At 43.4% G+C, this 26434-nt stretch overlaps 1 protein-coding gene across 2 annotated transcripts; it reads right to left on the bottom strand.

Annotated features, from left to right (window-relative positions):
- Positions 1–3811: 3811 nt before the first annotated feature.
- On the bottom strand, positions 3812–19943 carry LOC146173962 (uncharacterized). Of its 2 annotated transcripts, none has more exons than XM_084584180.1 (4): positions 19557–19943; positions 17185–17248; positions 13326–13454; positions 3812–4607 (listed from the first exon to the last, which is right to left on the bottom strand). In XM_084584180.1, the coding sequence occupies exons 1-3, from the start codon at positions 19818–19820 to the stop codon at positions 13381–13383; spliced, it is 402 nt and encodes a 133-aa protein (XP_084440306.1). In that variant the 5' UTR covers positions 19821–19943; the 3' UTR covers positions 3812–4607; positions 13326–13380. The 2 variants fall into 2 exon arrangements, with proteins under 2 accessions (XP_084440306.1, XP_084440305.1); XM_084584179.1 differs by having other exon boundaries at positions 13321–13454; positions 19557–19927.
- Between the last annotated feature and the right edge of the window lie 6491 nt (positions 19944–26434).

Here is a 26434-nt window from a genome sequence, read left to right as displayed (position 1 = left end):
ATGGTTGGTCAGTATTTATGCCTTGTGTGGTTTGGATATCAGGACAACACGCTTACTCGGACCATGTGTTTTTGAAATATATTTCCTGGGCTTGACCTCGACGGCGAATAATGAGCATTGTCCAGCAATACGTACAATCCTGAGCAGGCTGGAAACAATATTCCTATTCGACAAGAAAATTTCATTTGATTCTTCTCTAGTTTCTACAAAACAGCATTACTAACCCGCTTTACGACACCAAAAACATTTTACGTTATGTATTCAGTCAAGTGCACGTCTAATAAAATGTTTTTCAATCGATCTAAACTGCGCTCTTGTCCCTTTTTTCAAGATGCGGAAAAAAACGAAACATGGTGTATTTTTGAAAAGGTTCAGAACTGAAGTTGGAGTCAGCGCACATACCTCTTCACAATAATTTTGGTTCAAGGAAAACGTTTAATATCACATAATAGCACAAATTCTGTGTTCGAATCTGTTATAAAATATTCTGCGCCATATCTTGGTACACAGCCCTAAATAAATATTTTATGGATTCACTGGCTAAAAACACATTCGTTATTTTTTCTCTTGAAAGCGGGGAACTTTCATAATATTGGCTTGAGTTTTAAAAGCCTTTCAAATGTTTCATGTAAGGACACCCAGCACTTAGCTGAATGCAACATTTCAAAGAGCACCTGTTAAGCCGACTTACGGTGTTTTCATCTCAGAAAAAAGTTACAAATGTTTCCTTATTTAGTCTATGGTAAACCACCACTGCTTTCTCGTCAAATGGCAGACCGATCATCTAAATGCCTATCTACTTCCTTGAAATTTTCTGTCCATATAATTATTAATACGTCGCTTTGAAATAATGTAGGATACGCTACCAGGCTCATTTTGATAAATATGCGCATAAGGAAAGGCCAATTTTTTTAAGTGAATCGAATACAGAATACAAATGTTGCCTATATCAACAGTACAGAGAACAGAAAAAGGCCGGCTTACCATGTTTTGTTGGTCCAAACCAGCCGGCATTGCAAACAGCAATAAACACCAAAAGGAGCACTGCCTTGCTTACTACCATGACTTCATTTAGTGGTGTTTCGCGTTAGGGCTCTATGCACTTGCTTATATAAGAAAGTATGCTTACACAGCAGGAAAGTCAGTAACAATCGATGCGCGGCACAGATGTCTACTTTTGCAAGGAAGGCTCTGTTATGTCTGCGAACAATAGCCTCACCTTGGTAGGACCTTATATATATGTGAATATGCTCACTGCGTGTGGTCGCTCATTTTATGCGGAGACTGTCCACAATACACGAGTTTAGGTACTTACTATACCCCATGCCTATGCTTGTTTTTGGTCACGTTTCTAAAATTAGCACCCGGAATAACTTTGCTCGCTTTTTTATTTTAGATGATGCAGAAATCCTAAAATATAATGGTTTTGCGCAGCACAAAATAAAAATCATCGCATAAATGGACTGCCCTTAAAACAGGTAACAATAAGCAATCCATAACTTTGCATGTTTGCTGGCGGCTGTGAGAATTGTCTGGGACATAACCTACTTTTCACAGTGGGTTTGTGCTTTTTGCTATTATATGCATGTAGGGGTAAAGCCCATGAGGTATACAGATATGAATGTAATAACCTGATTTCAAAATAATTGATATTTAGTGGCGTTAGCAAAATTATTCACGGAAATAGTTTCAACATCTCATGTCTTTATGTCACCATACCCATTCAATAAATTCTCTGCAGGAATAGTGTCTGCTCAGCTCAGTCATTTGGTGCATTAATATGTGAAAAGAGCTCTTCATACTGTAATCACACTGCAAGAGGTATGACCGGATATGAAGAGAAGGCAACCATAGCAGAGTGAGACAGAAGGATAGGTGGGTAGAGGAAATAAGGAAATTTGAAGTGAAAAAGTATTGCCATCTAGCACAGAACCGGGCTCCAGAATAATCAGAAGGGTGTTTGCCCTGCTTTGCTTGTATTGCGGCTTCGACTGTTTGAGCCTCTAGCATGGAGCGGCATGTCTGCCTGAGATATCAATAAAATGTGTCTGATATGACGTACAACATATGTTGCATTAGAGTCGTTCCATATATGAACCACATTATTCGTGAAACTGATAAATATTATGGCTAATGCTTCACAGTCCGTCTTGATTGAAAATGTTCGCCAAACGAGAACCAAGAACCAAGTTGTGGATGTCTTTCAGAGATCAGCCACCAAACACACCCCTGGTCATCACTTCAAACCGTGGCAGTGTAAACGTTCAGCTGGTGTAACTACTTTAGTAGATCACTTGACTATACCCGCAGCATTTTCTTTCACTGGGCAATGTAGCATAAAAGAATATTACCGTTATACCTGCAGTTGAGATCACCTTGCTGCAGAGTGCAAAGGCAAAACCTCTCAAATTCACTACAATCACAAATATGGGGACGCCCAGAAATAGAGATAAGAAAAGACGAGGTCAGTGAAGAAGCGGCTCGTGGTGTGACCCGCAAGTGGACACAACTGGGTCTTCGACAATCATCCTGCATCAATGAGAACCTCGCTCGTAACAGAAACCTCGAAGATGGATTCCCAGCTTGAACCACGCCGAAGTCGCCGTCTTGCCCGCCTGCCGCCACTTATACGAGATCTGTTGATAGTGACGCTCCGAGGTTCGTTCCTAGCAGCTCATGACAGCATCACAGGGAGCCGCGTTCGTTCACGGGCTCATCCCGCGAAGACGTCGCTCAGTGGCTCACTCATAACCAGCGGGTGAGCCATTACAATAATTGGGACTCTTCGGCCCTGCTAGCTAATGTAGTCTTCTCGCTTAATGACACAGCCCTAGCTTGGTACGACAACCACGAGGACACTTTCGCCATCTGGGACCGCTTTCAAGAAGAGATAAAAAAGTGCTTTGAAGATTCTAAGCGAAGAAGAAGCGAGCCAAATAAGCGCTCACTCAAAGAGTTCAGCTTCATTGGGAAACATGTACCAAATATATCGACTAAGTCTTGAAGCTGTGTAAGCTTGTATTTGCCCGCATGACTGATGATGACAAAGTGGGCCATCTTCTTGAATGGTTTGGCTAAACATTTTATAATTTCCTTATCAGCAAATCAAGCCTTCACTGAGTGGCGGACGTGATCCAGCATTGCCGCACGTTCAAGACGCTGAAAATGCGTAGGATAACACCCAAGTTCAGACGTTCAGCTGGCGTGTCATCGGTGACCGCTGACCGCTAATATCAGCCGACACATAACCGGTATGACTACAGTCGACATGATGCTCTCATTGGCGACTTCTTGCCCGCGCCATCTTTTCCTCGATCCCATGTGTACTATCGCTGCGGCTAACCTGGCCACATCTCAAGATCATCAAGCAGCAGGATTACAATCCTGGCCCTTCTCGTTGTTAGCGCTATCTTCCGGATTCCAGAGACCCATGGCAAGCACGTTTGAGGGATCTTTCACCGGCATCAAACACAAGCATGGCGCCACCTCCAGCTTCCCGTGCGCGCCGTTCTCCATCGCCCCGGCGCCGTTCACCACCGCCGGGAAACTGATCGGCGCGACCTATGGGGGTGATGTCGCTGGACGTTTTCTGCTAGAGAGGTCCATCTGCCTACACTGATATTACGGAACAAAGTCCACGTTTTAGTTGATTGTGTGCCTGTGATGGGTTTCTTTGATAACGGAGTTATACCGTATCCGTAATGAGGGCTGCATTTAAGCGTCACCTGGGTAGAAAAGTATTATTTATTTGGGATACGTACAACGCACAGCATAGTTCACCTCTACAGGTGAATGTTTAATTGTTTCCCTACTGAAAAAATCCGCATATATGGAATCCGTATTTTCCGTTCATACGCAATTATTGGAATACGAAACTCTGTATGATACAGAAATCGTACGGAATTCCGCATGGTACAGAAATCGTACGGAACTCCGTTGATACAGAAATCATACAGATTTCGTACGATACAGAAATAGTACGGACTTCGTATGATACGGAGTTTATACGACTGCGTGTATATAGAAATATGGTTCTACATGTTTGCAGCATGCCACTCTAGTGACAGGGATTCGACTGCTCCCAACACTGCGCCGCTCGCTCATCGGGCACCCGAGATGTTTTGCATTTGCTGCCCCATTGAGCAGTACAGCTAGAGCGAGTTTTAGATGCCAGCAACAAATGTTGCAGATGCTCTCCTTTCTTTTCGCACGCTCTTCATTTCCGCACACTTCTCGCATTTCTTTTGCTTGGAGAAACTAAATGCAGCTTTGAGCCTTCATGCTTTTAACCCTACAAAACTGTTAGCCAGGCAAGAGCTATTGTGTGACCTTTTTTTGTGGGCGTGGGTTTCGCAGACCTCCATTTGAAAAACATTGGTCTACAGGCCCTATGGTTAAGAAACCCACACCTCGGCTTCAAGGTCGGAGACCTCAAAACGAAGGTGCAAGAAGCACAGAAGCAGCAGCGTCAACAGTAAAAAAATTTTTTTTACTTGGCCCTCATTTCTTAACTTTCAACAGGTCTGCGAGCGAGCGGTTGACAGAGCTGCGCCGCTTCGAATTTGGTGTGCTCTCCAGGAACTTCAGGGTGTGCTGCTCAACTGCATCTGAAAAAAAAAAAAAAAAGCTTTTGATTTCAAGTGCAAAGTGTTTTCAGGCAATCAGAGTTCAAATGACATCTTTCAAGCTATGCAGAGCTGAACAGTATTTGCACTACCCTAAGTACTAACTCAGTGAAGCTTGGCTTACTCTATGGTTGCCAAATGTTGCAAAAGATAGCTTAAAAAAGAAATGAGCTTATGCCTCTTCTCATATGCTCAATTTGTGGCAACAAGCAACTTTCTGCTCAGCAGTGTGTATAAGGTCTGCTCTGCAGCAATGTCTTTCACGCTGCTATGTGCAAGTCACGAGCGGCTGGTTCTTAACTCTAACATCACAGCCTTACAATATATAGTACGATACCATATCTGTGACCTTAGCCATCTGGTATGTGGCTCTTGTGTCAGGCCAATTTAAGCACCTGCTCTATTTTCATTACCTAAAGCTTCACGGCAGCTGGGCAAAAGCTGTTGTGTACCGCTAGATTTAGCCGAAGGTATCAAATTCTCAGATCTCTCTTGTGTCAGCCATCTGCTTTTGCTTAGTTCAAGCATAAAGAATGCTGCACCATCTGGTTACACTGATGCTCGGCTCAAGTTGTTTCACAAAATGGCCCTTGCCATAAAAGCCATACTGCCCATTGAAAGGACATACGTAGTTATTCCCTTGCACTGCTAGTGAATTCAAATTCCAGTTGCCTACTTGTTATTTCCACGTTAACGCCTGTATTCACCTTTAGACCTCCCTATTGTGCCTGCACATACACACTGCCTATATGACAAGACAGCAGTATTTTTGAACTAAGTAGGCTGTACAACACAGATCCAGCACCGATCTTAACATCTACATACCTGCCAACCTTCTGATATCAAAAATTTGAAGATTTTTTTTTTACTTGCACAAGAGGGAGGGGGCATGTTCAATGTTCCGACTTTCAGAGGAGGAGGAAGGGGGGTGGGGTGGAGTGAGGAGCACTTTCACACAGTGTGAATGAGTCCTAGAATAAACATACACACAAACAGCAACAGAAAGCATGAAATGAGTCCTAGAGGTGTGTGCCAAGACATCTGCAAGTCGTCGCCAAGTGTTCTAGCTATGCCTCCACAGCCAACGCAAACTAATCGCGTGGCACTACCACCATCTTCTCTCAGCGCCATCGGTTTGCCATCGTAGTCCTTTAATGCAAGATCATTAATAGCCCTTTTACATGCAATTTCTTCTGACTATTTATTCAGACCCAAGCCAAAACTTCTTTATTTACTGTGGCAGCATGAACTGTGCACAGCCGCTGCCTACAACAAAAAAACCACCACACCACTATTGCTCGCAATCGGCAAAGCGTTTTTTTTTATGCTGATGCGATCGGTATCGAGGGCCAAGGCTTCTGGGTAGCGTGATCAGCAGACAAGACATCAGACGGGCAGCAGCAGGTAGATTTGGCAAAGAAGAAGTCTTATATACACTATTTACATGTCAAAACAGGAAGAGGAAATCGGACGAGAAGAGCGGAGCTGAGCTCCTTAGCTACCGAGCTACTTAGCTACCGTGGATACAGTTCCGCGCATTAATAAAGCATCTGGAATCCCCAGTTCCTTAAGTAGAGAAATGAAGTTCAATTGGGCCAGTCCAATCAGTGGGCACGTGCGGTCAACAGAGGCCCGGCCCACTGCCAGAGGCATCACTGGAACCTCCTCGCAGCTTTTCAGAGGAGTGGTGAGGGTCAGCACTGCTGGTGGCAATGTCGATGCTGTGCCTGGTTATTGGTGCAAGTTCGGCACCCGCAGAAAACAGGCCCTCGGCTGAGGTGTCACGCCCCGTGCTCTCGGAAATGTCAAAGCTCTCGACCGGTCATTCCGCTACTGGGGCTAAGCAGCGTGCATCTCCCGTTCCAGGAATCGGCTTCGTTCTTTTCTCGGCTCCCTCTGTCAAGAAGGTTGGTTGACGCTCTTGTCAAGCAGAGATGAACGCCTCACAAGAGTCGTCTTCCTATGGGAGAATAAAGGCATGACGAGGGTCGTTTCACCTGTTCCGGCCCGGCAGGGTAACTGACCGCCCAGCACGTGGGAATGGAATGCACGTCGTCGTCACCGTCCTTGATGGCCGCTGCTCACAGGCAACCCCTTTGATTCTGCCTCGATCTGCTGGAAGCGCGCCACATGAACTTCGGCTGAGATCCCAGTCGTAACAGCTTGTCCGCCGCCAAGACGCCACGAAGAGGTCGCAGCTGATTGATTCACCACGAATGGGTGTCAGAGTTGCAGTCTGGCTCATAGTCAAACCCTGATGACCTGTATAGCTTGCAGGAGTCCTCAGTGGAGCATTAGCGATCAGGTCCTAGCCCCCACCTCCGCCAAGGCAGTACATGGCCAACCAAAGAACACCACCAGGCTTTTAAGTTGAGCAACAAGAGTACAATTTTGGGTGTGACATAGCCCTTGCGTGTAGCACAAATCTGGAAACCTGCTCAACCGGAACTGGCCGATTTTTTTTTTTCAGCAAAAGGTGCTATTCTGAATATTAAGAAAAGACTACTCATTAGAGCAATGAGGCACATCTCAACATAGACACAAAGAAAGAAAATAACTTTTTTCAAGCACTGTGATCATTTCACGCAAGGTTATAAAAGGAAGCTGCTGTAGTCAATGCAAGGTCTCAGGTCCTTGCCCGGTACCTGCACTAGCATAAGCAGAGACATGTATTCCTCTCTGAAGGAACAATCATCCCCAGCTCCAGCATCTGGCTTACTTCAGAAGCTAAAAATCCCTTCTGCTGCGGAGACTCTATGGGCACCGTGCAGAAGTAACTCATGGTGCGGCGCGACGCGTGCGCCCCTCGCGGCGGGAAGAACAGTTTCGTAGTGACCCGTGCACTGGCCGTGCAACGGAGATGCGTAGGATCTGCTGTGTGCAAGGCGCATTAGCCCTTCTTTTGATTCGCGGCATTCTATGGTCACAAATGAATTTCTAGGTTGCAGTCCCTGGGTTGCTGCTGTTGCACACATTTATCACAGGCCTGATAAAATATTTTTCACGTCCTCGAATAAGCTTTATGAAGCGAAGCTAAGTTTGGATCGCTGCTGTCCAACGAGCAGTGAGCTCGCAATCATGCCAGTTTACCGCGTCCAGATTTTCCGCGAAGCATTTCTCCCGAAAGAGGACACACTACTTGCCCCTGCATTAGCATCCTTTCTCAACCCATAAAAAAAAAGTTTAAAGAAATTGGGCAACTCATAGGCATCAGCGCTATCTGCATGGTGCCAATTAGCATGCCCGATAAATGGAATGCACGTCTACTGGGACCGCCGCGCGCGCACAGTGGCCCACGCTCGTGGGTGCAGTTGTTCATTGCATAATTTTTATTTAAGCTGTCCTGTGGTCTATATTTCAGTCTACAATAGCTTGCATAAGCACCAATACAATGCAGAGCAATAAACGGGAATGAAGCATTTTAATTGCGCATTTACAATGTCTTGAGCTGAGTTTCGCGAATTTGGCTTGGCAAATTTATTTTTTTGCTTGCTTGCTTTCATTATTTTTTCCTGCCTCTCAGCTCGTTCCTTTTTTTTTCCTTCCACACCCTTTCCTTTCAGGCTTATGCCGCTACTTTCCTTCTCTTGGGCGGTTTCTTTTGTCTGTCCCCCAGCCTGACGAAAGGGCAGAGAAAGACTGTGAGAATAACGAACTGTTAGGAAAAGAAGTTAAAATAAGCTGAAATGAAACTTAATTTCATGAAGACATGTTACGCAACATAGTAAACATGGGAAGCTGCCGAAAGCCTTGACAACCTACATCGGACGATTGGCCGATGTGTGACCCACTTTAATCATTTACTCAAGTATTCGCTAAAACTTTCAGCTATGTAGATGAACCCCTTGTCTTCCTGGAATGTAATGCAAACCAAACGAAAGTATCTATAAAAAACTTCCCTATCTGACGTCGAAGTGAAGTACTAGCTCTCCGCTTCGCCCTCCTCTGTAGATGTGATTCATAAAGCCCCTGTCTGATTCCATATTCCTTTCGTTGTGTTTATTCCTTTAGTTGTGTTAATGACATTTCGATCTCTACTGAAATTTTGAACCTCAAATGATGAGCTGTTTATCATGCCGTACTGCTCAATCGAGACTATAGTAAAAGATAAGTAAAAAAACAACAACAAACGTCAGTTCTTTTTTTACTTATTTGTAGATGCTTTGAGAGATCTTTTATTTATTTATTTGAAAATACTGCAGTCGCAGAAGACCAAGCAGGTGGAAATATACAGAAACAAAGCAGGTCAGCTTAAAAAAAAAAAAAAACATACTTGAAATGGGCGCTTGATTTAACAGAAGAAAAAATAAAAGGGATCACACAGCAGCAAATCCAGACCAGTAAATGAATGCCGTACAAGAGCACAAAGTATAACAGTACACAACAATAGGACATGTAAATAAGGGTAAAAATAGCAGAAAAGTAAAAAAAACATCACAACTGTAATGCGTTTGTTACACCATAATCAAAACTTTCCAAAGAAAAAACGGCTGCAGGCAGTTTGCTCCACTCTATTATTGTTCGTGGAAAAATGGTGTATTCAAACAAATTAGTGCGCGCAGTATAAGGGAGCAAATCATGGGCATGCCAGTGTCTTGATGAGCGCGATAAAAATGGCTGAATATAATTTTGTGAGTTGATGTTCAGATACTTTTTGTAAATTGCAAATAAAAATTTAAGTCATGCAATGTTCCGCCTAGTTTCCAGTGTTGGGATGTTATTATCTGACAGAACCTTTGATATAGAATCAGTAGCTCTATATTTATTAAATATGAAGCGAACTGCACGTCTTTGGACCATTTCCAGCTTTTGTTTGTCTTTTACGTAGAAGGGATCCCAAACCACTGAAGCATACTCGAGTGTCGGCAAGATAAATGCTTTGTAGGCTTGAAGTTTTAGGTTGGAAGGTGCCTGTTTTAGCTTGTGTCTTAAAAAGCCGAGTTTACGTGTAGCAGATGCGCAAATGTTTGTTATATGTTTAGACCACGAAAGTGTGTTAGTAGTTGTAATTCCCAGGTATTTGTATTCATCTACTTGCTTTAAAGGGTGACCATCGATAACATAAGAAAATACACAGGGATGCTTTTTATTTGTGAAGCAGAGCAGTACTGTTTTTCGGGAGTGCAGTGTCATGCCAGATACCGCAGACCATCACTGATATTCGTTAGACTGTCGAGTAAATTTCTTTGGTCTTGTTCACATGTTATTTGTTTATAGAGAAGGCAATCATCTGCAAAGAGGCGGATGTTAATATCGGGATGAATGTGAGTAATTATGTCGTTAACGTAGATTAGGAAAAGGATAGGCCCTAAAACGCCTCCCTGTGGAACTCCCGATGAAACCGGTAAAGTATTGGAACAATGCCCTCTGATGTCGACAAACTGGGTACGATTTGAGAGGTACACATTGATCCAATTTATTATGAAGGAAGGAATACCGAAATGTTTGTTTAGTCAAAAGGTTTCTATTAGGAACCCGATCAAAAGCCTTGCTAAAGTCAAGAAAAATGAGATCGACTTGGCCAGCTAAGTCAAGAACTTTAGCAATGTCATGGACTGTTGTTACTAGTTGGGAACACGTAGATAATCCTTTACGAAATCCATGTTGGAATGGAGACAGCAAATGGCTACTTTCTAGAAAATTTGTAAGAAAATGAGACACGATATGCTCTAATAATTTACAGCACGTGGAGATTAAGGATATAGGACGGTAGTTTTTCATTAAGAGACGATCACCTTTCTTGTGAACGGCTATAACGTGAGCAATACGCCAGTCATCTGGTAAAATAGCAGTGCGTAACGAGAGGCTAAAAATGGATACTAATATATGCGACACTGGTTCAGCATAGGGGCGAAGGAAGGAATTGGGAATATTATCTAGACCTGAAGCCGATTTTTCTTTCAGGTTTAGTACGAGTGACAAGACCCCTTCAAATGTAATAAAGTCTGGGTCTGAAGTGGATGGCAATAATATGTTAGCTGTCTCATCTCTGGGAGAGAACACAGTGGAAATAATTGTTCATAATATCAGCAACTTTGCTTGGGTCCGTAATGGTTTCAGAATTTTTTAATATTTGACCAATTCCCACCCTTTCAGTGCCAAGGTAGCATTCATTATAGCCGCCATCCTGCTCCAAGCAAGTTGTCGAGCGGCTGGCTGCCACCTGTTACCTCCTCTGTCAAAACTTAATTTTGTGACAGAGGACTTGAAAGTACTGTTAAAAAGGCAAATAAGGATCGTTAAAAAAAAACGAAAGAAAACTAGCATTCAAGTCGAGATTTGAGGCAGGACGTTCTTTCAACGAAAGAGAAAATTAGACTTGCTACAATTCTGACAAGTGGCAGGGAGTCAGACATGCATGTGTATTAGAAACTCTAGATCGCTTGCTGTGCCGTGCTGTAAGGTAGTTTTCATTCTCATAGCTGTGTCACTGTATCAGCGACCGCGTGCCATCTGTCATCCTTTCCTTTATCGTCGAGAAAAGTGGCAACCGCCTCACCAGAAAACAACTAAAGCTCTTCAAAAGCCATCTGCTTAATATCAGTGCCTGCAGCATTTTCAGGCCCCGGTAATCCCGTTCTCGAGTTTCCAGGCTTGTCGGTTTTTTTTTTTTTTTTTGGGGGGGGGGCTTTTTTATCTTTTTCGACTCCAGTTTCATTAATTCCTATTCTTCCATACTCGTTCCATCCTTCTCGGCCGCTCAATTCCCCGCAGCTTTCTTTTTTTTCTTTTCTGCAGCCACACTAGATTGGGGCGTGCTAGATTGGCCTTTGTGAAGCTGTGCCACACTTGGGAGGATGTTCGCCACAAATGTTTTTTGTATCTATCTTCATTTTTACCATGTCTTTTACGGCTCGGCTGCTATCGTCTATCGACTTTTGCCAGAGCTAACAAGGGTTCCACGCGTGGCTGCACTACAATAGACGCTATCTCCCTTGATTCATCCGGGGACACGGTGCCCGATTCCCTGCCTTCAAAGTCCTCTCTGTCGCTGACCTGAGCCACTCCGCCAGAATCTGACGCTACCTTGGTTTGCCACTGCCTGGCCCATCGCGAGAGAAAGCTCATTCTTCTTTCGGCTTAGTTCAGCTGCAATTTCGCGGGCTTTCAATCAAGTGAGCGCTTCGACGGCTCGGTCACCGAAGCTACGACCTTCCTCCTGCAGCATCTGCTCTGACCTGTTCGAAAAGAGGTACGGAAACTGCTCCGGCAGGTTTCGTGATACTGCTGCCTCTATTTCCAGAATGCTAAATGGGCCTATTCTGGCACGTGCGACCGGCAGACATGCGTTATTCTTTACGGTAACCTGTTTAATACATGCACAATCCCCTGTTAAGTCAGCTGCCTTCACGTATGTGGGGTGGTTCATGGTGGCCGCGGAATCTCTCAGAACCCGACAATGCTTCCCATTAACCTGCATCTCTTTTAGGTATGGCTCTAGCAGGCGCATGTTTTTTTCATCTGCATCCGCCAAAGAGAAAAAAACCTTCAACTTCCTGCATGTGTTGGCAAAGTGGCCGGGCTCGTTGCATCGGAAGCAGACCGATTTTTCTCTCGGTTTCCTTCCTGTTGTAGGCTGTCACTTTAGGGTAGTTACTCGACTCTGCCCTGTGGCTTTCGTCTCGCTCCAAGGTGCCGCTTGCTAGGTTTCCAGTCTGGGTTCGCGGAAACTTTTCGTTTGTTTTAGGGTTTCCCCGAGAACACGATCACTCTGTTCCCCACCTAGCATGAAATTCTTCGGCCAGCTCTGCTGCACGTTTTAAACTTTTATTTCTCGACCTGTCTTGCACCCACACACGCGTTTCTGCTCCTAGACAGCTATAAAATTGTTCCAGGCAGATCACTTCTATTACTTTGTCATGAGTTCCGAAAGCCTGTTCTCCTCTTTTACCATTCTGTCAGGTCTGCCTTCAGATTGTAAGCGAAATGCGGAAACAACTGATTACGTTGTTACCTGCTTTCCCTGAAACGGCGGCAAAACGCATCTGAGGGATAGGCGGTACTTTTTGAGAAGTGCTGCCTTTGCTTTAGTATAGTCGGCCGCTTCTTCTTTTGTCAGCCGAGCAAGCACTTGGGCTGCCTCACATGGGAGAGGACGGTCAGTAGTTTCTGGGGCCAAAACTCACACGATAACTCAACATTTTCACATGCCCACTCGAAATTTACGAGAAAAAGCCTTATGTCTTCTCCTAGTTTGTACGGTAGCAAGAGGTTTTTTATTTTAACACTTGATGCTTCCTGACTAAACGAAGTTTGGTGTGTGTCTCCCAGTGTGTTCTGCCTGTGCTAACTGCAGATCGAGCCGTTTTTTTCTCGATCCCCCTTTCATTCTATTCGCCTTCAAGATCCTTTTTGAGCTTCTCCTGTTCCTCAGCCTTCTTTCACTCTTCTTGAATAAGCTCCCAACATTCTGCTATCCCTTCCGCGTACGCACCGATGTCCTCAATTGCCCTAATCAGTTCTCGTTTTCTGCGGATGGGCCCACAGTCAATGCCCAGTTCCCCAAAGATTAAAACCAGCTCCGGTTTGTGCAACTTTTTTCAGTCCATGACTACTGCAGCAATGGCAAGTCCCTGCACTATGTGGTTAGAGAAAACCAATCTGCCTCTAAAACTACCCTTCATTTGCCAAAGCTTACAAATATCTACAAGTTGTAAAACCTGGCAATGTTCCAAGAGAAGGACCGTGTACTTACCGTACCAGAGTCAGGACTGGGGGCGCAGACCATTACACCGCAGCCATCCACTTCATGCGATCAGGTTCGGGGCCAAGGCTTCTGGGTAGCGTGATCAGGCGGACAAGACATCGGACGGGGAGCAGCAGGTAGAGCTGGCAAAGAAGTTTTATATACATTATTTACATGTCAAAACAGGAAGAGAAACTCGGACGAGGAGAGCAGAGCCGAACTGAACTCCTTAGCTACCGAGCTGCTACTTAGCTACCGTGGATAGCTCCACACATTAATAAAGCGTCCGCAATCTCCAGTTCCCTAGCTGGGGAAATGAAGGTCAATTGGGCCAGTCAGGGGGAGTACAATTATGCTATATCCAGATTTTAACACTAAACAGCATGACGTATGGTAAAACAGTGATAAATGGTTTTGTAACGCATCGCGTGTAAAAAAAAAAAAAAAAAAAAAAAGGTCACAGCTCAACGGTGCGCTACTACACTGCGATGCAAGCAATGACTTCCTCTTGCTCCTTTAGAAAATTAATATCTAGCCACACTAGCACTTTTATTTTCCGTTACTACCCTACCAAGCTTTTACTGAAATGTCTCGATGCGCTTATATATGCATGGATCAGACGAAGTGAGCGTCTGCAGGTTCTTCGCTCAAATCGGACTAGGAAAACCAACTTCGCTCACGAAAAAAAAAAAGAACCAGGACGGAAATTGAGTAGCCCAAAGCCTTCTGCGATTGGCTGCCTAGCGAGCTGCTTCTGGGTGATACGCAAAATTTTCTACAAATCCAGAACCTGAGCGCGACAGCGCCGAGCGGAATGCTTTGGCGGCCCTCGGCCTGTCACGTCCGTCAACGCTCCACTGCACTAAGGGAGCTTTTGTAATAAATGGAAAAGCATTTTCAGGAAAAACTCAACTTTATAATTTTTGAAGGAAGAACTGGGTAATGCTTGCCCACTTCACGTTGGCATTCGGCCCGACAAAAGCGTCCTCTAGCTGCTAAACGCATCGCATAAGCCGTTGGTCGCCGCCGCTGCATTCAACTTTTTTGCGAACACCACATACACAACAAAAATCAGTCAATGCTTCGCGAATATGGCGCGACAAAACAGAACCACACAATCACTAAATTGCTCTTGCCGGTACACACGTGCGGAGGGCAGCTGACCGAACCACGCCCAATAAGACCCATCAGCCCCCGCATGCGATCGGTGCTCACGTGACTGCTCCCAAGGTGAAAAACGGCTGCGTCTCTGGGAATTTTGTATTCGCTCTTTGAACGTGACTGCAGTCAGCACTTAATATAAGAACAAAGCGCTCGCTTGGAGCCCCTATCACTTTTCGGTAATGACCTTTGCCTTCGATCTTTGTGGTAAAAATTTCAACATATCCGAATTATGCCCGAAAAATGCTTCGAGATAAACGGGAGTTAATACATAGTACCTATGGGAGGTGAAAGCGCGACGTGGAAAATTTTCAGCTTAACCGATTTTTCGAGATATGCGAGTTCGTGTTAACGAGGGTTTACTGTATTTCTTTTACTCACATACCTCACAGGCTCCAACTGGAGTATTATGTGAGGGGGGTTACATAAAAACCTGGGATGCGAAAAGAAGCAAATAGAACGCAGTTACTTGAACATTGTTATACAAATAGTTAACAACCAACCAGAAAGTTGAATGCAGTTAGAAAAACTTCAGATCAAGAGCTGAGCACCCCACCAATCAGCCACTCAAATGACACACTAAGCAATGCATTTTTAGCAAATAGAATCACTAGCCGCTATTTACAACAATGAATTAAGAAGTGAAGCTCTCATTTCCTATTTCTGCCGATTCATTTGGCCGTGCAATGCAAAAGAAAATACTCTTGGTAATGATAGTTTTACTTCCATGACCACAAGCTATATAAACAGGTAATAAAAGAAAGTGAAGGAAAAGCCCTATGCTTATGTGTAGCAGAATGCACACAAAATATCATGCAGTGGAATGTTTACTTCATGTGCCTACACTATGTACAAAGATACTCTCCATGTCTACCTTCTGGCTTCTTAAGTGTTATGGACAGAAGGCTGCCATCAAGGACAAAACTTACTGGTCCACTCCACAGCAGCATATCATGCACACTCATGGTAACACACCGAGTGACGAGACTGGCTCTAGGACAATGTATGTCATTCATTACCAACAAGCATGCTATTTTTCTGTCACTAAGTGCTGCTTATTGATTGCCAGGGGCGTGCTGCAAGGCACTGTTGCAGCAGTGGCATTCTGCTGACTCACCAGCGCGAGCAGGTGCCTCTTGTTCCCTTGCTCGGCTACTTGCACACCATTGTGATAATGCACATCTTCAGTACTGTGTATTAGCATAAATACATTGTCGCATGCAACGCATTCATTACAAAAAGTTCCAGTCTGCCCGTCGCTGCTTCTTTATATTTGCACAGGCAGACAAATGTTGCAAACTTGAGCATGCACTGGGGAGCACCTATACACAATAGCAATGAATCAGGGTAATATTGTAGATAAAAACAAAATATAAAAAACTAGCTGTGTGGGTATTGCTCATACTTGCTCAAGGTATCAATTGCATCTGTCCATGAGTTATCACTTATGCAAACACCTGGTGCCGAATTCTCTAAGGTGCTGTATGTTTGGTGACGACCCCTTAACTGATGCAATAAAATTACCAACCAATTTCCTTGTTGGTAGATCATTTAATATGTAGCTCTATTGCAAACTCTCTATTGAGCTCTATTTAGAACTGTGGCAGTGTCCATTCATATTGATACGCATGGAGTGTGGTGGCTCATAGAGGCACAACTGCTTTTTGCGACATTTGAATCAAATTAGCAGATAAGGAAGCTTGGGCAAGTTGGTGACAGTATTCTTGGTACCAGTGGCATGGCCAGAAATATTTTTTGGGGGTGTTATACAACAGAATACAACAGACAAAACAGACCAACCGGAAGGGGAGAGCGGGGAATGTGGGTGCAATGTTCAGAGAATTTCTCTATTCTCTTCAACGTTACACTAACTTATGGTTTCTGCTTGTATATAGATCCCAAGTACTAAATCGAGACCACAGTTCTCACCTGGCCCTTCAAATGTAAGGAGACAGTAAATTACCATTTTAGAAATGCGCTGTTTACAGCACTGCATTTGTTGTTTTATTTTCCTAATATGGCCTTTTAATAAGATGCGTTTAAAAGTGCTGAAGGCAAGCATAATCATAATTGCATAAAAGCTCCCGGGTAAGTGCATGAGACGTGCCTGACCATGCCAATTAGTCAGCGGGGTGCCAGTAGTGCAACAAGAACCTAGAAGCACATTCTTGAGGACCAATAAGAAGCAACCCGAAGCATGAAAATTGGCATGCTTTAAGGGAAGGATTGGGCATGCTCCCAACATTGGCCTTGTCACAAGGCGTCTCACTGTTAGAGTATGTGCAGACATCTAATTAACGAGCAGCTAGTCAAGTTTAGGAAAGTAACCAACATCTTCAATTTCTTTTCGACACTGAATATTGCCAAGGACAATGAAGATGAAGCGAGCAGTGGCACAGGCATGAGCACTTGCTCCAGGCCTGCTCCCATTATTAAAAACCATCCCATCCCATCACCATCGGTCATGCTCTTTCTTCACTAGCTTCCCATCCTGTAACAATGTTTTTCTAATCTTTAGAGACAGGTAAAACTCAACGCTGGGACCCCAAAAGCCCTTCAAAGAGGTATTCCAGCTGTACAACATCATGGCTTAGCCAGCTGCCAAGCAGCTCATCTTTGGGACTGCTGCAGGTACCACTTCTTACGTAACAGCAAAAGCAGAAGGCAATATTCAGAGATAAACACAGGGGTTTCAATCCTCAGTGCACTTACCTCTTGCTTTTCCCTGCCCTTCCGCCATGTGCAAGGTGGGTATCCAATTCCATTTCAATATTCTCTGCAAACACATGCAAACAGAAACAAGTCAAGTAGAGTTTGCAACCTCGTTATAGGTAATTAACAAGAAGCTGATGTTTGCAAGCTTACTTCATGCACTGCACAAACAGAGGAATGCATGCATCAATGCCAAGCACTTTATACAAGTGACCCACATTTGACAACTCCTTGCATGCAAGCTACAATGAAAAACATTGTTTACAGCAAAGAGAAAGCCTTAATAGAGCTTCAAAATGCTTGTTAAGCACATTGTTCTGCCTCTTGGTTACGTAGATAGTGACACTGTAACTGGTGGTTGTTTTGTGTATTATCAAGCATTTAATGCTTTAAGTTGCTCGCGAAAAATGAGTTCGGGCCACTGCGGGTGCTGGCACACAATGGCCGTTTTTGGCAGCGGATGTGTTATCACTGGAGTGGGGTTCGATGATTGGATGAACAATAAATTCACACCTAAAAGGGCTCATAAGTAAATATATGTTCTGTCATATTTTTGTGTTTTCTATAGTATCTACAAAACCAGCATGTTTGCTTTCGTCAAAGTACTCCAAAGTATTACAAAAAAAATAAACATTGCTACAAGCTCTGGCTATTGTTCTGCCTCGGGGAACTTTGCGTCTCTCTACATAAATGGCTTTGGCAAGTATAGCTACCCTCTATGCACATGCAAACTCTTGCCTAAACAGCTGGTTCCTCATAGATGATATCTCGAATTCTGCGCTGCCATGAGGACGAAAACTAGGCAGCACCATGCTACTCGAACAGCGAAGGCAGTGAAAGAATGTTTTATATATTTCCCTCTCAGAATGAGCGAAAAAAGTATGGATGGAAGCTCTTGGCATTCACAAGCAACTGAAGCGGCGGGTGTGCTCGGCACATTTCACTCGAGCACGCCCTCGAAACTCCTTTGAAGGTTCACCAAAGATTCGGCATTCGCTGGCTACAAGCAACGGCGGTAACGATGCGACACGGTGCTGGCGGTGGCAGGCACTTACGCAAAACATCGATTGAAAAAAGTAACTATCGTGCGCATTGGCTGAGCAGTGAAAGCTCGTTCCGATCGGAGCTATCGATGTTCATACATAATAGAGTTTGCAATGTTTTCACTGCTGTTCTTTTCTCAAAGACTCACCATCATGAGTAACGTCCCTGGCAGCAGCTCACTGTGCTTTCGCCTCTCGGCTTAGTTTTCAGTCAGATTAACGCGCGTGAGCACACTTGTTGAGAGCTTACATCCCTTTGGATTATTTATAATATTGCGTTACCATCGGCTGCGTGGATTGTCAACGCCAGGTTACAGTGGAGCACAGGAAGGTCAGCGAAATTTACCGCAAGTGCACCATTCCTTTTTTTTTCTTTGCTTCATTGTCACTAGGAAAAAATACTGACGTATTTACATCTATGGGACACGCATTTCTTTTTTTCTTGCCAAAACGTCTGTTGACGCAACACGGATAAAATGTATTTTCAGCCAATCCTGCTGTTGTTTTTTTTCAATGACTTGAACCCATGCATGCCAAATGGAATTGATCAAAAACTAAAATGGGATTTTATCACCTGCGTGCTGGGTGCTTTTTTTTTTTTTTTTTGGAATGTGAACCTTTTGATTTTCCGTCGCAGGACGCAAATTCGGAACGCATTCACAGGAGTGAACCAGGCTGTATTCCATTTGAAGCAATGAAGCAATATGTCTTTTGAATGCATCTTTGCAATAGTTTGATACCTTGCTTGAATTTGCGCAACTGATTTAAGCGTCATCCTCAGTATTACTGGAAATGTTTCACTGCCCTTTGAGGTGTGCAGGCAATTTAAATATTAAGGCCATGAAAGATGAATGTACACAGACAAAGCCTCTATTCACTGAAGATGGCCGCATCAAATGCAAAGCTGGTGGCACATCTGATGATGCCGTGGGCTCCTCACTGTAGATTGTTGGAGACTCCATCCTCCCCCCCCCCCCTACTGCTGCCTTAACACAAACCCCGATAGGTAGTACATACAACTGGGCGCCGTGCGCACCGCTCTGAAAAAGTCGCCGCAAGCCACCAGCTGACAGCCACTTGCTCCCCAGTGCTACGTAACGTGCGTCCCGATACATACAACTGGGCGCCGTAAACAGCGAGCCACCAGCTGACGGCTACTTGGCTCTTCCACTAGGGGACCCAGTAACTCAGCTTCCGACAATAAAGTTTTGTTTCTCTCTCTAGTGACGCGCAACTGCTGATACTGCTACTGCTAGCCCTACTGCCATTGCAATAAGAAACAGGAATAGGGAAAAGGTTCGCCCGTGTAAACATAGTTACAGCACTTACCTGCCAATTCTTCACCATTTCCATGATAAAATTTCTTCTCTTGCGGTCATCTCCTGGCATGCCAACACCAGTAAGCCTGCCTTTGGCAGCATTCTTTGTAGTCTGTGGCTTGTATGCTTTCACAAGCGATACGTTCACGAAAGCTTTCTCCCGCCGTCGCATACCGCATAGGCTATTGTGGAGCTTCCATGCCACGCGACAAACTGCCTGCAGGCAGCGACTGGCAGATATGAAACAATGAATACTTGCGTACAACAAGAGCATCGCACACCATGACCGCGCACAAACACCGCCATTAACGCAGCCTCCCAGACTCTCTTGGCTACAGGAATGCCTAAAACTTTGGATGGCTCTGGCTTCGTTCGTTTTGCGACGTGATATCGTCTGCTAGTAAATTATCGTCTTCAGACAGAAAAACCGGTTAGGTCACAGATTTGTCATGTAGTTTTAACAGATAAGAAGCACTTGCTGCTATTTAAAGTAAAGAAAATTATCATTTTATTACTGATGTCCACCGTGGTCATATGGCCAAAGGAAACAAATATACACTCTCATAATCAAGGAGGTTAACATATGACCGCGCGTTCACATTACCCCATTTTCTATGCGCTTTGGTGGAGGACGTGTTGCTCATTAACGTGTGCATTCATAGCAGCATACATACTACCGCGGTATGTATATATCACGTGATGCAAATTTTGTACTATTAGAGATTATTATTATTATTTTTTTTGACCACCACATTACTGGCGCGGCGAAAGGCGCGGTCGCGATTCTACTGTATATTATACCATATATAGTGTATATATCTCTATTTTCTTGTTTTTGCCTACCCTGTCCTTTCTCTCTGTCGCTCTTCTTTGATTTCCTCTACCGCTTCCTCGGTATCCTTTTATTTTCGCCGCCTCAGCCAAGTGCTGCAGGGGATAGCAAACATCTTTTCCTTCCTTTTTGATATCTAATGATAAATAACCACATACCACTGTAGCAGCACAGTACGTCGATCCAACGTCGTTACCAGCGTAATTTTGCAGTAAATCTAAGTGCCCCAGCATATGTTAAGTTCAGTATCCTTGCATTAAATGTACAGTCCAATACCATCACAGCTAAAATCGAAGGGTTGGTCCCCAGCATGGTCTTCAGAATGGCGCAAGCTGTAACGAGGCCTGGAGACGAAGTGTTGTCGCGTTTCACGCCTTTAATATATAGCTTTATTTGCATGCAATGCTGCTATGTTCAAGTCCGACTTGCAGACTGCCACTTTTTGATATATGACAATTGATTCATACAGCTGCACAAAAATGAAAGTTTGAAGCCATATCAAGCCCTGTATGCCTGATGATATTAGCACATATTTTTTACCATAGGTTTCCTCTGTAATTATAATGACCATCGCCTTAAATGCTCGTACTTCAATTTTGTCTCATTGCATTCAGCATTAACTCAGGAAAACAAAGCATGCAGTTACTATACGTCCTGTTACTATACTTAATCCCTCCCTCATAACATAACGAGATAGGTGTCCCTTACAAAGATTAGGGCCCTTGCCCCGTCGGTGACGTGCCGAGGGGGCTCTGAATAGGATGCAGTGCAAAGCACATGCCCTAAGTTTACAAGGCCAACTGCCGAGGTGGATCTTCGCCCCCTTTTATGGACGTGCCAAGGAATGCAGCCGTCAAGAATAAGACAACTACAAGAAGTTGGACAGTCGGCTACAAGGGAGGAACATTTACACTTGTGGCCAATGGACAATATTAAGAGCCGTAGCTTGCTTCGGTTTCTTGAAGAAAATAGACTGCATGACTTCATTTAAGAAGACAGCCTCATTCTATGCCACATGGCAAGCTTTTGAATAATAAAAAAAAAAAATGAGTGCCCTTCTGGGTGACCATCTTCCTACTTGTGAAATGCAGGCCATAATGGGGGAAGGGGGGGGGGGGCATGGTCAAAAATTGCCAAATTTACAATAATTTATTTCTCAACTTTTGGTGTGAAATTTTCTCTTGCAATATTTTCACATCTGTCTGAAAGAAGGCAAGGGAGCAAATAATACAAGTTGAAGTTCATATACATATATATGTAAACAACACTGTTTTATACAACTCTGTTATCATTGTAGTATATGCTCTGACACATTATGGACCTGAGATGCACATGCCACTGCCAACCGGTGGCGAGATGTGGCTCCTGTTTTACACTGTGCTGTGCTGTTCAGGCATCCTTCCCCAACCGAATTTAAACCATTTCATGCTGTTTGTTGATGCAGTATTCATACTATTTTTAGAAGAGTTGAGTAGAACAGCTACAGCATACTGGTAAGTTGAAATCTTTTATTCAGCTATGTTGTTTCAATATTTTAATAGTTCACACTTTTCTAATAATTATGCATGACATAAAAGTGAATAATAAGAAAGATACATACTACATATTTCAAAATGTACAGGGATTGCATTCGCTGGTTTCAATTAAACTAAGTGAGAGCTGTAAGTATTGTCATATAAACATTCCTCATACAAAGCAGTTGCTGGATGTCACAACGTAATAGTAACAATATAATAATAGTCACAACATAATAATAGTAGCTGTTCAAATACTAAGTAACAGCTGGTGGATTTGCCCTTCTGCAAATGATCAGTGGTTAGGGCACTTCATTGCTGTGCCCAAGGATGCAAGTTCAAACACAGGACATGACTGCTGCTTTTCATTGGAGATGAAAACCAAGGCACCCGTGTACTGCATGATGCCAGTGCGCTTTGAAGAACCCCAGGGGGTTGAAATGACCCGGAGCTGTTAACTGGTATACGTCTACTATTGTGGATATTGCGCATTAAATAATGCAGCGCATTTTACAAAGCGTGATTTCAGTTAACAAGGTATCATTTCACTTTAATAGGGATAAAAAATTTGTTAAGCCATGCAGAGTATCAAATTTGATATCTGTCGGACAATTGAACTAACCAGAATCCATGTGTGAGATTGTGCATGAAGATGCCGATGTATGCTTTATAGTCATATTTTAGCATATAGCTAAAATGCATAATATTCCCCAGGAAAATAAAATCTGCACCCAGTCAAATTCAGCAGATCCTATCACAACAGGCTGAACAAACCAAACTTTCCTGCCTCTGCAATTGTTTTTCTTATTGTACAGAATGTTTTGCCAGTGCTAATACATGCTTTATTTGTTTTTTTCTGTGGTGCAGGTCACTTGCTAAAGGAGTTAGTTGGATGAAGACTCTATAACCGACAAATGATGATATTCAATCTGCATCAATTGCTTCACCTCGTAACAGCTATTAGAAACTTTGGATATCTGTGGGGACATAGTGTATTTGTTTTTGAGAATGGGAGTGGCAGGCTCGTTAAAATGATAACTGGTGCAAAATGGGTGCCAAATTAGGTGGTGGATAAGCTGGTAATGCTGCAGCAGCTGTAGCTCAACACTTCATTCCTTTGAGAGATAAGTGAAAGACCTCATTAATGCCATGCTAGCTAATCCCCTGACTGCTACAGCTACACACATATTGATGGAGCATGTCTTCTTGGTCATGCCAACTGCACACCTAGCCTGTCAGCAGAGGCCATCATTTTGATGGTACTAGTACCTTTTTATTTTTTTGTAAGAAACTGGTGTGCATTGATAGTACACACAGGCTGCCAGGACACATTACTGAGTGCTTTTTGTCTCTTGTGACTGCTCCGTCAATATTGAAATTTATTGATACTGCAGCGTCATGCCTTCTCATTGAATTTTCAGCGGATGATTTGCCAAACCTTATTGAGCGGGATTAAGATTCAATACTTTGCTTGTACTCTCAGTTTGGCTAATAGGGTTTAACATCCCAAAGCGACTTAGTCTATGAGAGATGCTGCCATGATGGGTTATGGCAATGTTCAAACATTGTTGCGCTTAAGAAAAACCGACGTAAAGAACGACACGAAACACAAGAGCGCAAACTATCAACTGAAATTTTATTGCTATGAATATATAGCATTACACATACCAACATCACAAAAATCGACAATCAGCAAAGTAGCTATCGTCTCAAGGAAGAATGTGATATCTCCTTCACAAAAAAAAATATGCCCGCTCTCATGCGGTCGTGCATACGTGGGGCAAATGGGAAGATGCCTTAACGAAAGGCTCAGAGAGCACAGGTACAACTGTAACCAGATTAGTGTATCTGGAAATCTGGTGCCGCACTGCGCTAGATGCAAAGATTGCGCACCACTTTTCAATGAGACGGCGGTTCTTCTGAAATCTAAAGACAAGCTAACAAGGGAACTGTGGGAGGCCCACTGTATCGAATCCGGGAATGGGACATGTGTAAGCGACCCTTCGGTCCCCCTATCGAAAGAAGAAAGAGAATACTTGGGAAATAAAGAAAAGGAGACAAATGTCTTTTTTTTTGTGAAGATATCACATTCACCCTTGAGACAATAGCTACTTTGCTGACTTGTCGATTTTTGGGATGTTGTTACGTGTAATGCTATATATGTATGTTCATCGCAATAAAATTTCAGTTGGTAGTTTGCACTTTTGTGTTTCGTGTCGCTCTTTACGTCAGTTGTTCTTAAGCGCAACGATGTTTGAACATGTCAGTCACCAACTAGCCCAACTAGAAACCTTCTTGATGGTTATGGCAATTTCAATCACCTGTGTTTTTTTTTAAATGTGCAGTGGAATTGTACAGTAGACAGGCACCATGCTTTTCACCTCCATTGAAAAACAACCACCGTGGCTAGGATTGAATTCTTCTTTGGATTTATATCAAGCCCCATAACCACTGAGCCACCATAGTGAGCATGTGCTTTGTACAGTGCACTCTGACTAGAATATGATGAAATGTCACTCAGTATGGCCTACAATTTTTAAGATGCAGTTACTGTTAATAAACATGTGGGAGTGCAGTGATGGCAAAACTTTGCTGCTAGCTGCTAACAGAATATTTTAAGTGTCTTGCTGTTTTGTATTAAGGTGCATTTAACTGCTCTAAAGTTCAAGCTGGTTACTGTTTTCTTGAGCATGTTGTACATCACATTATTGTCGTTATACTCTACAAGGTACAGGGTGTTTCTAAATGTGGCTAAAAACCAGCTGCTGCTTTCTCTTTAGTTGTACCCAGCAATAAATATGCCATAGATATTTTGAAGAAGTGCCTGCAAAATGAAGCTTATACACTTAGCTAAACAAAACTACCCTTAAGCAAGTAAATTAGGTCTACTAGAAGAAATAGGGGACGTGAGGGACTGGCAGGATGCTGGTACACAATGCTATTACCTTGCGGGAATAGCAAAGATTCACATTGATTTCCTATTTATGAAGTCATTGTCTGATATCAATGCTATAATTCAAAAAGCAGATGCTTCCAGGCCAATAATTAGCTTCCAAAGGAAGTCATGCAGCACCTTAGCATCAAGTTGTGCCACAGGTAGGATGTGCACGTCTTTGTTTGAAGAACTCCTGGAGCATGAATATGTGGGCTGCTTTCGCAGGGCTTCACAACTAAATTTAGCAGCCAAGCCAGCTTTGCGATCAAAATATGCTTCAAGTTGCATTTCATTTATCATTAAAGTTGCTGTTTGTTCATGCTCTGTATGTGTTCAGAATCCCCTTCACTTAAGAAAGTTAGATTCCTGTTTTATGTAGCCGGACTTGGGTTTTGTGATAACATGCAGAGCCATTCTGACTGTATCAGTGTGAGACAACCTGCCTTCAAATGAACTTTTCAAAAACTTGAGAGCGTGAGGTGAAACTGTGAATTGACTTGCAAAAGCTAAAGAACCTGGGGGGCATCAGAGTGTTATTTAAAACAAGATTGACTTTGTTTTTGAAGAATTTTAGCACCTCCAAAATGCAAAATGCTCGTCACTCACTTAATCCAGTAAAGTTGCTACTAAATCATAGCATTGCATGTATTAACTGTCGCACCTTATTAGCACGAAATTATTCATTTTTCAAGACGCAATATGTGGCACGCCCTGCCAAACACCATCGTATCATATGTACTGATTGTAAATATTTCAGGGTAAAACTGAGCGACCAACTTTTGTGAAGGCATTGATGGTGACGTCGGCGGAATTGTGGGCGCGCGGGGGGGGACAGCGCTTACATTGTCTTGCCTTTTTTCGCGTGTTTAATACTTCATGCATATAACACAGATTTGTATAACCGTTTCGGCATCATTTACATATGGTATGTTGTTATTTTTGTTTTTCATATTGTTCCGTTTACCCCTTCCACTATTTCTTTAGTAATTCTGTTTTCTTGTTGTTCCAATGTTCTCCCGTTCTTGTTCGCATTGCATATTGAGTTTGCTCCGCCCTTATGTAATGCCCTCGGGGGAAAATAAATGAAATTAAATTGCAGAAGACGAACCCTTTCAGAATAGGCTCACATGCATGCCGATATTCTTGTGAATCTCTTAATAAAACACATGTAGCACTGTTTTCAAATCCCTTCGGTCACTCAGCTTTTCAGGTACAAGCAACTCATCACAATTGCGCAGCGTCACCAAAAAAACGCTTCTAAGCGAAGATTGGTAATGACACAATCACCCGCAAACGGACTGCGGAGAAGAATGAATAGGACCGTGCTATTTTTTTTTCTTCCGAAGTTCGCGATAGTTTTCGGTACATATCCGTGCGTTCAATGAACGCTGATAACATGCAAAGTGATAGCGGCCAAGGCGTGGCGATGGTTCACGCTACCGATCGACTGCACTGCGTCTGCAACTGCTATAACCGCCGCGCGAGCCATATTCTTTACGTGGCATATACATATACGTATGATTCTCTCAATAAATATATAAAAAGCTTGAGCGAAAATGCCTCATTAATTATTTGCAACGACTGCGTTCGGGACGTACGTGGCTCAA

This window comes from Amblyomma maculatum, chromosome 11 (genome assembly GCF_055883805.1).
Source record: "Amblyomma maculatum isolate TAMU_Amacu chromosome 11, ASM5588380v1, whole genome shotgun sequence".
In the NCBI taxonomy this organism is placed as follows: domain Eukaryota; kingdom Metazoa; phylum Arthropoda; class Arachnida; order Ixodida; family Ixodidae; genus Amblyomma; species Amblyomma maculatum.
This window is presented reverse-complemented; position numbering and strand designations above follow the sequence as displayed.

What these genes read in the sequence shown, in the direction of transcription:
- LOC146173962 (XM_084584180.1), bottom strand. Translation starts at nt 19,820, where the DNA reads ATGCTCTTGTTGTACGCAAGTATTCATTGTTTCATATCTGCCAGTCGC. An exon ending in AAATGGTGAAGAATTGGCAG is followed by an intron (nt 17,249 to 19,556) that starts GTAAGTGCTGTA and finishes ATGTGTTTGCAG; the next exon opens with AGAATATTGAAATGGAATTG. An exon ending in AGGGCAGGGAAAAGCAAGAG is followed by an intron (nt 13,455 to 17,184) that starts GTAAGTGCACTG and finishes CTTCTTTGCCAG; the next exon opens with CTCTACCTGCTGCTCCCCGT.